The sequence below is a fragment of the Camarhynchus parvulus genome, chromosome 1 (genome assembly GCF_901933205.1).
Source record: "Camarhynchus parvulus chromosome 1, STF_HiC, whole genome shotgun sequence".
Classification (NCBI taxonomy): Eukaryota; Metazoa; Chordata; class Aves; order Passeriformes; family Thraupidae; genus Camarhynchus; species Camarhynchus parvulus.
The window spans coordinates 18494578-18506915 of NC_044571.1; the positions used below are offsets into that span (position 1 = coordinate 18494578).

At 36.8% G+C, this 12338-nt stretch overlaps 1 protein-coding gene across 2 annotated transcripts in view; it reads right to left on the minus strand.

Annotated features, from left to right (window-relative positions):
• Nucleotides 1-12338, minus strand: part of OFD1 (OFD1 centriole and centriolar satellite protein) — a 29387-nt gene that overhangs the window by 12210 nt on the left and 4839 nt on the right. For both annotated transcript variants that reach the window (XM_030971762.1, XM_030971677.1), the window contains 10 exons: nucleotides 12151-12287; nucleotides 9976-10149; nucleotides 7952-8058; nucleotides 6950-7069; nucleotides 4572-4645; nucleotides 3833-3924; nucleotides 3498-3687; nucleotides 2723-2853; nucleotides 2234-2345; nucleotides 121-777 (listed from right to left, as the gene is read on the minus strand). In XM_030971762.1, the coding sequence (XP_030827622.1) occupies nucleotides 121-777; nucleotides 2234-2345; nucleotides 2723-2853; nucleotides 3498-3687; nucleotides 3833-3924; nucleotides 4572-4645; nucleotides 6950-7069; nucleotides 7952-8058; nucleotides 9976-10149; nucleotides 12151-12287 (1794 nt within the window). The remainder of the gene's footprint in view (nucleotides 1-120; nucleotides 778-2233; nucleotides 2346-2722; nucleotides 2854-3497; nucleotides 3688-3832; nucleotides 3925-4571; nucleotides 4646-6949; nucleotides 7070-7951; nucleotides 8059-9975; nucleotides 10150-12150; nucleotides 12288-12338) is intronic.

The window sequence follows — 12338 nt, forward strand, 5'->3', positions numbered from 1 at the left end:
TCCTGCATCTTAGCAAATAACGAGTCCATGACTAACACTGCTAAATCTTTCTGTTCCCAGAGCACAAGAGGAACAGTAAGTAAAACCCATTACTGCACCCCATTAACAATTGAGACTTACCATCTGGAATTTTCTTGTTACTGAGGTCTTTCTTTGGTTTGGAAATGGGAGTGGAAGAAAGGCGCCTTGAAGATGCTCCTCTGCGTGGTGGCGTGAAGGAAGTTTTAAAGATATCGACCTGCCCGGTTCTTTTGATGTGTTCCTCACCTCTTGGACTGCCCAGAGGGGAATTTGGGCAGCTGGGATTATGCTCTACCAGTTCCTGCTGGGTAATCAAAGGCTTGCTACTAAGAGGACACTGCAGAATTAAAGGAGGCTGCATCTTGCTTGGTGTTCTGCTTGCAGCTGCACTCAGCATGACTCTGTGTTGGTAATTCCTGTAGGCTTCTTCCAAGAACTCGGCCTCCTTTTCCAGCTCCTTCACCCTGGCCCGGGCCTGCGCGATGCACTCCAGGTCAGAGTCTGGGGAGGCGCCGCGTGGCCCTGGCACGGCGCTGGCTGTCCCCACATCGGGCAGGGGCAGCTGCAGGTGACAGCCAGGCCCTGGCACGGCGCCGGCTGTCCCCACATCGGGCAGGAGTGGCTTCCTTGGGAATGCACCATCCACGTAAATGTCGTGGGGCACCAGCCTGTCCCCCATCCTGTCTCCCAGGAAATCAAGGACGGAGCGGTCGACGAGCGACGGCTTTGGGTTCCGATACACCTCATTCTCCAGAGCTAAATGGCAGCAAGAGGAATAAGTGACACTAAAGAGAGGGAGGGGGACCCACAGCAAAGCAAAAATAGTAAAACATGGCATTTAAATTCCAATTTGATCAAAATTATTCTACCATGGAATTGGCTTACATTTTGAGAATTTAATGGTTTAATTGATTTAAATGTATTTTTAATGCAGCTCCAAAGCTGCAAATTACCACTGCAATTTTTTAAAATATATAATTCTTCCATCTAAAACCACCATTAATTTAAAAAATAACATTGTAGAGTACAACCTTATGTTTAAGTAAATAAACAAACATGAAAACATTACCACTTTGGACATGTTACATCTAATCATGCTGATAAAGTCTAGGGAATACAGGGCATGACACAAGTCTTAACAGTTTCCCTTTATTTAATTCAAAAAATCATTTTGGAGAAAAACAACACAGGGCACAGAAAATATTTTGTTTTGGTTTTTCTTTTTTTTTCATTAAAAGTACTCTAAAATTGCCAGTTAAATTGAATGTTTTGGGCCAGTCTGCTTCCATACACTTCCACGCTTCAACAAGCCCAAAAAACCAATCTGCTCTCTTTCAGCAAATTTACAGCCTTGTTTTTATTCTACGCAAATGGTTCTTCAATGACTTCATTAACTGTGATGTAAAATGAAAGTTCCTACAGTACTTTCAGTCATTTAATTAAAATATATATTTGCTATTTTCATATAACAAATTTCCAATTCCAAATGGTACTGATATGTGTACCATAAATGTACATGTAAGTCTAGAGAATAGTATGAAATGTAAAATATTGCATATACTGAGCTATGAGACAACATGTTGTATGTAATGTATGATCATTGCAGAATTGAATTCCAGATTTTTACATTAAATACATATACTAACCCTTTTATTTATAATACTTGATATTAACAAACTGACAGACACAAATCTTTAAAAGAACATTTCTTCAGCAGACTGAATTGCTTTATGTGAGTGCCCCTGTTTCTAATGCCCTTATGAGGTAAGTTAAGCATAAGTTAGGCAAAAGTTAGACTCAACTAAATCTGTTTAAGAGTTAGACCTAAATTTCTGAAGTACAAAATAAAATTTTAAATTGATTATTTTTATTATGAACATTCAAGAAACAAAACACATTAAAACACAAATTGCCTGCTGGAAAATGTTTATGTTATCAGCAAACATTAATGGCCTTATCCTGAGGAAAAACAGACAATAAAAATATGCAAATGCTCAGGGAGGATATTTTTCTTCCTCTGCCAGGTTTGTTTTCTGAAAGGAGGTTAAAATGAGTCTCCTTTTTAAACTGGGCTTTAAATAGATTTTGATTTTAAACTTTAAAATCTACTCCCTGGTGATGTGCTGGTTCTACACAACTGCAGTTTTTTTAAGCTTCTGGAACTTTTTTCATTTGTCCTTCATAAAGGACTGCTCTGATGTAAGATACAAACCTGCCTGTGTTTGCTTCACTTGCAGTTTCAGTTCTTCAACCTGCATATTTAACTTCCTGACAGTAGCTTCAGAGTCTAACAGTTGGGCCTTTAACTGGGCACAACGCTCAATCTATAGGAAATCAAGAGGAAAAACAAAAGCCAGCGTAATTTAAACAACAAGAAAAATCTTAATTGGCTGAATACTTGGTTTCTAAATGTTTTTCAAGTCCAGTCAGATCATATATACCTAGTATCCTACTGAAAGTCAGCACTGACAATTTGGTGACTTGGTAAGACTTGGTAATGTTGGGTTGGTTTTATTTTTTGGTAGTTTTTTGGTGTGGTGATATTTTGTTTTCTTTAGAGTTAGTTGTATACATAAAAATAAGCACTGTACAAACAATCCTTGTAACTGCATGCCAAATGGCCTGCACCGGCAGATGGATAATTGTGAAAGACAAGACAGGAAGAAGAAACTATTCAAATAATTTTGAAAGAATAATTTACCTCACTTTGTAGCTGTTTTTCCAACATATGCTTATGACTTTCATATTCATCCAGCACCAATTTCGTAGAATGCTCCACTCTCCTCAGCTCCACTTGGCAGGCCAGGTACTCTGCCGAGGGCTGGGACAGCTCTACCCCAAAAGGAAATACCACACACTCAGACAAAGAATAACAAGTGTGCACTTTTCTACACAATACCCCATCAACATGTAAAGCTGGTTTGATTTTAGGAACATAACAAGGCTTTGTCTGAATAAGTACTTGGGGATATTTTTCTTCATCCTTTTACAAAGGACCAAAATCTTCATTGGTGTAGTCCTTTAAGAACTAGACCCAGACTATCCTACACTGGAAGAAAAACACATATCCTTATCTTACATAACTGCACACACATGCCTACTCTCCTGTACTCTGAAATGCACATTAAAAATAATTTATTTATTACTGTAGTCAGGCAAGCACTTCAATAACAATGCCATGTTCTTTTACCATGATTAACCATACTCATGCAATGGTTAGAAATATTGCAGTGCTTTTTTCAGAGGGTGAAAGGGATAGCCTTACAAATTACAGCTATCACTTAATTCAGGATTTCCCCCATACAGACATAAAAAGAAAATAAACTTATGCCAAGGACTGCTCAACCACTAGCACGGGCTTCATGCTAACTACTAGCAAACATAATACAAAGAAAGCATTTTAATGAAAATTTACTTCTAAACAAATACTTGTAGAGAAACATAAACAAGAAAATAACTAAATCATTCACACTGACTGTCTCGAAGATGCTGGTTCTCACTCCGAGTCTCATCCAACTGTTGCCTAAGTAGTTTATTCTGCACTTGGAGCTCCACTTTTTCCTCCTTTAGCAAAGGATAGTCTGATACCTCTTTCAGTTTTTCTGTCAACAAATTATTCTGTTTATTTACCAACAGAACCTGGGCCTTCACTGACTCCAAGTCCAGCTGCAGACAAAGAACAGTTTAGAAGCTTATGAACTGCTGTAGTACTCAACAATTATCTTTATTTCACATTTTCTTTTTTATTTGTAACATACCCGAACTGCATCAGTTAGAATACAGGCTTCTTTAAATTCATATTTACAATTACCTCAAGCTCTTTGGCGCGTGACACAGCTTGCTTGAGTTCCTCCTTTTTTGAATTAACAGCAATGGCTTCTTCTTGCAAAAGCATTGCTTTCTCTGCAGGGAGGATTACAAATGCTGAATTAAAATTAGTAGAGTATTACAGTAAAAAAACTGTATCAGCAGAAAACAGTTTTAAGCTGCTAAGCCCAAAATTCAATTTAAGACATAAAAATGACTGTCATACACACACGCCTTCAAAATTAACTAAATCATGCTGTATATACAAATGTATGCACATGCATATACACATTTAAAATTAAGTAAATCAAATTCATATGCCTGTGATACATCATTTCTTACACAGCCCTAACTTTAAAGTCTAACCCCGTTATCTGTTCTGCTCTCTTCCACAAGCTCCAATTAAACATTTTGTGCACAACAAATGTAGAAACTGGCAACTGTGCCAGAGTTCAGTCAAAGCCTGAATGAGCCAGTAGGACTTCCAAAGGAAATGGGACACTGAAAAACCAGGAATGCTCTGCAGCCTCTGTGCAAAGCAGCAATTTATGATTCCCGCTGCATTCTGAACAGCAACAAGTTGCTGAACTGTCACTGTTGCTGAATGTCACCTGTTCTGATGGTTCTTCTGTCCCTTATACCACTGAACACCAGGACTGTTCAGGAACAGTAGTGGTTTGGCATATGACAGTAAAAGCTCTAGAGATAAACAGGTACTTTATCAATCTCAGACAGATGGTTACCTTTATTTCTTTTCTCATCTTCAGTAACTTTATTGGTTCTGGCAATGTGTTCTTCTTTTAATTCAAGCTGGTATCTAGAAACAAAAAGGATTATGTACTCCCAAAGGATATGTGTGCACACATGCACAGGCATTTGTGTTAACTCCATTCTTTGCCAAACTAAACTATAATCCCACAATAATTTATTAACAAAATTAACTATCACAGAGCCACCAAAATGGTTGGTAAAGGCCTTGCCAATCATCTCATTCAATCACTTCCTCAAAAAGCCAGACTACTGCCACCTGTACAGCAGGGCAGATGTGGCTCTTCCTAGCCAAGTCCTGAAAACCTCAAAGGACATATATTCAGCATCTCCCTGGATGATCTGACCAATGCTGCACTACTCTCCCAGTAGATTTTTTCCTTATGTCCAAGCTAAATCTCCCAAGCCACAACTTCCAACCCCTTCCATATGAACTCAGAGGTCAAATCTGAGAGTCTAGTTCAAATGGACTATCCTGGCAGACTTTACCAAGCCCTTTCCAGTTTCTTCATGACTGTTTTGAACTGGGGAGCCCAAATTTGGGCATGGTATTCCCAGCCTGGTTTTCCCCACTACCTTTCAATGGACAATAAGTTCCCTCAGTCTGCTGGCCATGCTGCTTCTAATCTTACCCACCATACTGTTTTGCCTTATTTGTCAGAGAATGCTGCTGGCTCATAACCAACCTGGCATTCACTGTAACTCATCCACCTCCACTTCAGAAATGCAGCTCCTCAGTCAACTATTCTTCCCATTTATACAACCTCACAGGGCTATTCTGCCCCAAGCGCTGAGCTTTGCCATTCTCCTTGTTAAAATTCCTAGGATCTGCACTGGCATGATTCCCAACCTTGTCAAAATCTGCCTGAACTGAAACTCTGTCACTCACTGTGGAAAGGATTCCTCTTAATTAAGCCTCATGTTCAAAGCTGAGGATGCCCCGTGTCCATATCCAGATGAAGGTGTTGGACAATAAGGGCCCCAGAACTGGCCCCAGGGATTCTGTGCACACCACCAGTCACCAGCCAGACACTGAGCACTGCCCAGGTACACCACTATTCATAGCCCAGTAGTTATCCAACAGTGCCATTCCAGTGAACTGGAATTTACAGGAGCTAAGACAGCTCAGCATTCTACATGACTGGGACATAATTTATTAACAATTTCAGATATAGCCATCCTCCTGCATTTCTGCAAATGTTCCAGACCACTCAGATTCTTCTCCCAAAAGTGGGATTTAATATTTAATGCAAAAAAAAAGACTGATTTGCTAGCAAGCATCACTACTTCTGTATAAGAAACAGTAGTCTTTAATACTTTTCATCAATGATTCGGGTCAAAAGGACATGGATTTTGTGTTTCTGAGCACCTGCAGCATGCCTTAAAATATTTTGTATGTTGATAAAATAAGCAAAGCAGTAGTTTATCCTTAAAATGCTTTGCTTCTCCTCATGTACTGAAAGGACTTTGCAACAACTATTTTTAACTAGCTGTAAGGTCAATCAATTAGTTGCATTTCACTGGTCTCTAACAAAATCATCAAATGCCAAGGGATTATTTTTACCAAAACCTACTATCAACATCTTTGCCCTTTAATTTAAAGACCTAAAACCACAGATAATACTGGCTTGCAGTAAAAAGTAATGATTCATTAGTTGCTTGCTTTAACAGCCTGAGACAGGTTCACGACATCCAAGAGCTCTTGTCTGCATTGAAATATAGAGGAACCCTTCAAGTGACCAAGGTACTACAAAGAAGTGCTATAGTAAAGTTAGGATATACCCACTGGAACACCCCACAAGAAGCCACAGATGACTGCCAAATCCTTAAGACCAGGTTCAAACAGAAGGTAACCAATAAAAAAGAGATCTATATCACAGGATCCCTCTTCATAACTGGGAAGGGGCAAAGGTAAGAGCCAGTCTGTCTGTACAATGGACTAGTATGTCTCTCTCCCCTTTTCCAAGAAACCTGTAACATCTCTTTAATGCTGATTTCCCCTTCATGCCTCTTCTGCATTCATAAAACGCTCACTTCTTTTAACTGTGGTCAAAGGAAGTAACCGCTTCAGATCCCCTTGTCTAAATATACAAGCTAATGTCAGATGTCTTTTTCAGATACTGACACAGAATTTAAACTACAGGAACAATATAACCTATAACCAAAAGAGAATTATTTTCTATAGTAAACTTACTAGCAAATAGCTAAGCAGTAATGAAAAAGATTCAATCTCACTAAAACAAAAACATAAGTGCACAAAGTCCTTGCTTTGCTACGCTTTTTAAAATAAATCTTATAGAATTTATGACTCTGTTTTCATATTATGTGTCCTATTAGAGACAAAAAAATTTACTTTAAGAGCTCTGTCTTCAGCTTTTGGTCATATGTCTCCTCTATGTTCTTCACAGCAACCTCACGACGTCGAAGCGCATCTTCTATAGCTTTATTTTTCTCCTCCTGAACTTTCTGGGTGCTGAAATATCCAGAAATATACAGACAATGACCAGTTATAAAGTCAAAGTTTTAGTCTGGGTTTCTGTTTCTTTTTCAAAATAACATTTACAGACATCAAAGGGCAATGTGCTTGTTTAGAATACTGTTGCAATTTGAAATCATCATCAGACTCTGTCACTGTAGTTCATTAAGAACATGGTGATGTGACAAAACTAAATTGCCCTATTTAAAATTCAGAACCAATCAACTATGCAGCTATCCCGGGTTAACCCTGGCTCAGTTTCCCACACTAAACACACTTCAAAGGAAAGAGCTGAATAGCTGGAATAGCTGAGCATGCTATTCTATCAGCACCCTCTGCTGGGTTGATGAAAAACCCCAAGCTTTTGTTAGCAGGATACTCATTTCACTATGAAAAACAGATGACAAAGTAATAACATTAAGTAGTATTGAAAATTTGGCCAAAAATGGATTAGTTACTTTTTTTTTAATTTAACTAAAGAAAATGGATCTTAAGGACAAATAAAAAAAATAAAAATCAACCCCAAAACACAGGACTAATAAGGCAAAATATTCATGTGCATATCTCATGAGTGTTAGGGTTACATACTGTGTTGTTTGGGGGTTTAGTTTTTTTAATTTAAGCACTTGAAAGTGAACATCTGGTTCCTTGCCTGCGAAGTAACGCTGAACTGTTTTGGTTGGATGAGGTGAAATAGAAAAAAACAGAAACATCTTTTTGTATGGAGTATCCCTTCTAATAGAGACAGTACACAATACTGGTCAAAATGTTAAAATTCTGGGATATATTATCAATATCAACATCACAGAAGCAGAAACATCTTGAGGCAAGTTTTGCAGAAGCATCATTTAGCATTGTACATATCCTTTAGCAACTTACATTTCAAATGCCTCCATCCTTTGCTTCAGTTCTGCCTCCCTGGTCCTTATGGCTTCAATATCTTTCAACAGACTTTGTCTCTGAGCATACACTTCCTTTGCTTCTATCTGCACCACAAAACATTATCCTTAGTTCTGCGTCACTGTAAAACTTCATTTACTGTCTAACACACTCAAACTTTAAAGGATCTTCTTCAGGGACTGACTGATCTTACTCCCATAAATACTATTTATATAGTCATTATATGAAATAACATCTGGAATCAATTTGAAGTATCTTTTTTAAACTCCCTTTCTACTTTCACTCGGAGTAAAAATGGAGTTTTAGATGGAGTCACTTCCGCCTACCCATAAACATCCTTCCTTTAAGAAATAGCACTGCTTAAAACTTAAGTAAAAGGAATTTTTTTTTAAATTGCAGGATAAATATGTTCAAACACTTGACTTTTTCTCAATAAACAAGTTTTGAATGTTCTTCACAAAACTGGAGCTAAAGAAACAAATACCAAAACCCACTGATAGAACATGACTTAAAACTAAAACTGAGTAAACCAATGGCCTTTCAGTTTTTGCAGTTTAATTTACAGAACTCATAAAAAATTGTAAAAGGGATTCTCCAAGTGCTGAACATATCAACACCAAAACCCACATATCTTCCTATTAATAAAAATGGCTTTTTTTGGCCTTAAGCACAAAAGACATTCTTTCTCTCAAAAAAAAAACCCAAAAAAAGTCTAAGAAAAAAATTGTGGTTTTGTCATATGGACCCTTATATCAGCTTTGAAAGCCATGTGCATTTGACAGTGATGACAGATTTAGCTGCTGCTCCTGGTACAAAACATAGACCAGTTTCTCAAGCCACATTTCCTAGACCTAAAGTCATCATAGTGAAGGGTTAAATGACCTGACATCTTTAATGTAAATATACCTGAACTCTCTTAAAAGAATCCCCAGGTAATTAAAACAAAGCTCTCAGTGAGGGCAGAAGCTGACAAGAGAAATCAAATATTTATACAAAATACTTGACAGAAACATTGATCTAGTCATTGGTAGGGGATTTTTTAATTACTGAAATAATTTCATGCCCACAGAAGAAGATGTGTTCTTGTCAGCTTTAAAGTACATCACCATGAAGTAAATTCATGGCATGCTGATAAAACATTTAATATTATAGTAATTTATATATAGAGCTGCACAACTGCTTTGTTAACCAATACCACATGTTCTCAGGGAAAAAAAAGAGACAAACAAAACCATAATGCCACCACACCAAAGCACAAAAATACAGTTAGCATTTGTGGATGACTATTATTTGGATATGAAGGTCTACTGCAGATAGCAGGGAGGTGGCAAGGCAAACAGGCAACAGAAGAGCAAACAAACTATTCTTTCAAAAACTGAGAAGTAACAGCCTGAGATCAGGATAAGCTGTTGAGAACTACACACAAATTATTGTGTGCTGTAGTAACAGTTACTACCCTGGCAAAACACCAAGAGTTAACAGCCCAGGAGTAACTCATCAACACAAAAATGTTCAAAAAAATGAAATGAGATGCTAGCTTACAGTAAAGATGGTGGCTATTCATAACATTCAATATATAAAACCAAACAGAAACATCATATCTGTACCATATGAGCTATTTATTCCATTTAGGTTAGTCTTCTGAGCAGCTAAAAGAACTTAAGAGTGTAACTAAAAGCTATGTTCAACTTTCTTTGAAAAAAAACCCCAGTGATCTGAATTTAGCAAAATTATTAAAACAGATTTTAAAGTATTTATTACATTTAGATCCCAGCTTGCAGAACTGTTCTTTTTCCAGCCCTCTCTACTTAGATGTTTAACCATACTCATTCTTGCAGTTGCTAAATGCATTCCCCTATTTATAAGAACAAATGTGAATTCTAAGTTTTCCCTAATCAGCCACATAAGATCTGAAGGTAAATCTCCCAAATATAAAAGAACAGTCTAACCAACTCACTGAATCATTTTGCAATAGATTAGGAAAAAAATATTTGGAACTTTACCTCTTGCTGCTTTTGAAGCCTCTCAATAGCATTCTTTTCACGAGAAATCAAGGCTTCAGACTTTGCTTGATGCGTCCTCTCTAACTCATGGCGCAGCTCAGAGATTTCTTTCTGGGTCTGCACCTTCTCCTCCATTTTAATCTTTGCTATTTCAACTTCTTTAAAATGTTGAAGCTTTTACATAAAGGAGGAAGAGAGGGTTAAACAGGGCCATCTTCAAATCAAAAAAGACAATTCCAAATTTCACCTTGAAATTCATTTTAGGAAACAACAGATTGATAATAAATAATTACCATGATAGAAGTATCTTAGCAGCACATACTATCTGCACATCTCACATAGTTTTCATGTGTTTATCCCAAAGCAGATCTTACACAAAACTACCGGCTTTAGACAAGAGCAGAACTGAAGCTTATGAAGAAAAATGCACTGCAGGAGTGATACTCTGCTTGGAATTAAGGAATGGCCATGGTCTTTTAATCCTCTTCCAACGCTGTCTTTATTCTTGTTCCTTTCCCAAGGAACCACTTCTGACTAGTGATTCAAGAAATGGCAGAAACAGACCCACACCCTGAATTGCTCAGAAACCACAGTAATTCACCTGGACACAAAAGAAGTGCCAGAAATGTAAAAAAATGCAGAACATGTAACTTCCTCTAAAGAGGATTACAAAAAGAGAAGTCCTAATTCACTGACTTCTAAGCACAATTGAAAAAAAGTAAATGCCCACAAACAGGAAAGTACAAATCTTGCAACTGCACAGAAGATCATTGGGAACATGACTCCATACAGCACGTGAAGGACAATATATGTGAGAGCAAATGGGATTATAAAGAATAACAATAAAAATTTGGAAAAAAATTGAAAGCAAGCATACAAGACAAAAAATGCGAGGAAAAACTGAGCAAAAGAATCAAAAGAGAATGACAGAAAAAATTGTGAGAAATTATTAAAGAGTGGAAAAGGCACAGGAGGAATGTCTGATCAAGCAACTCAGGTGTGTGGGCGCAAATTTTGTGAAAAATTAAAGAAATAGTGAGACAGTACAACATCACTTGTATATACAGAAATTTGATTAGAAATGTCTCACAGTAATTCACATCATGTTGCTAAGGAATTAATGTAAAGCTAATTGACTATAGAAGAGATTCTCATCTCCTTTGTTACAACTGGTGTGCTTAACCTGATACAAACTTAACAACAAAGCAATTAACATGTTTTACATGCTACAAAAGAGCCAGTAGGGGAATAAAGGTTAAATGAAGAACGATGGTAAAAGAGAGGTTTAACTCTCCATCTTTCTACTTGTCTGGCTAAATAAATGATGACTGAGTGCCTTTAAAAGTGTGTGGAAGATTCTGATTATCAGATTATCATCTTCATATCCCAAGGAATGACTGATTGTGACAGAAATTCATGAAAAATGAAATACAGTTGACTTACTTTTTTTTCTACCTAAATAAACAGATGATCTTGTCTGAAATTTATGGAAAAGAAAAAATATGTATTTAAATAAAATGCAGCATATTCCTTCTGCTCCATTTTTCAGACAGAAGGATTATCAAAGGATTATGTGACAAAATTTTAATCTTATTTCCAAAATGAAGGAAAATTCTCTGAAAGAGCTGTCTTCAGCTATAGGAAGAAAATAAGTTAGAAATTATTCATAATACTGTCACGGCTTTAGCGTTTCTGTGCAATGTTTTGAAATAGAATGCAAATTCTCATCAGTATTAAAAATTAATTATCTGTCAAGCTACACAACAGCAATTCTCACCTCTCAGTTGCTATGCACCATACTGAAACTCAAGCATCAAAATCCTAACCGGGAAGGAAAATTAAAATTGTGGTATAAACATTTCTCCACAAAACAAAATAATGAAATAGCAGATAAATTTTACCAAATTAAGACAATCAGAGTAAGTAAATGTTATGTTACAAATTAACATCAGAATACAAAGCTTAACATTCTGTGCACATCTAACAAAAAAGGGAGATGACAAATATACATGTTATATCATCAAATTAACAACAGATATTGCATTAATTTAGCCTTCTGTTCTTGTTGTAAGTAAGTATTAGATTTTTTCAATTTGCCTTTAGTATGAAAAGTTTGCAATGTGTAAAGTGAAAATTAACAAATGTCTCCCTCAAATTCATAAACCAGAGTTATACCTTTTGATGCATTTCTTCTTGAAGCTGCTTCTCTATTTCTTTTCTATATTCATTAAGTTTCACTTCTAAAGATTCATATTTCTGATGCTGAGGATAGGAGTCTGCAAACTGTTCATCAATCAGCTGAAGCTTCTCAGCTATAAAAAAGCAACACATCCATCATAATTTAAAAGCATTGGCTGCAGTTA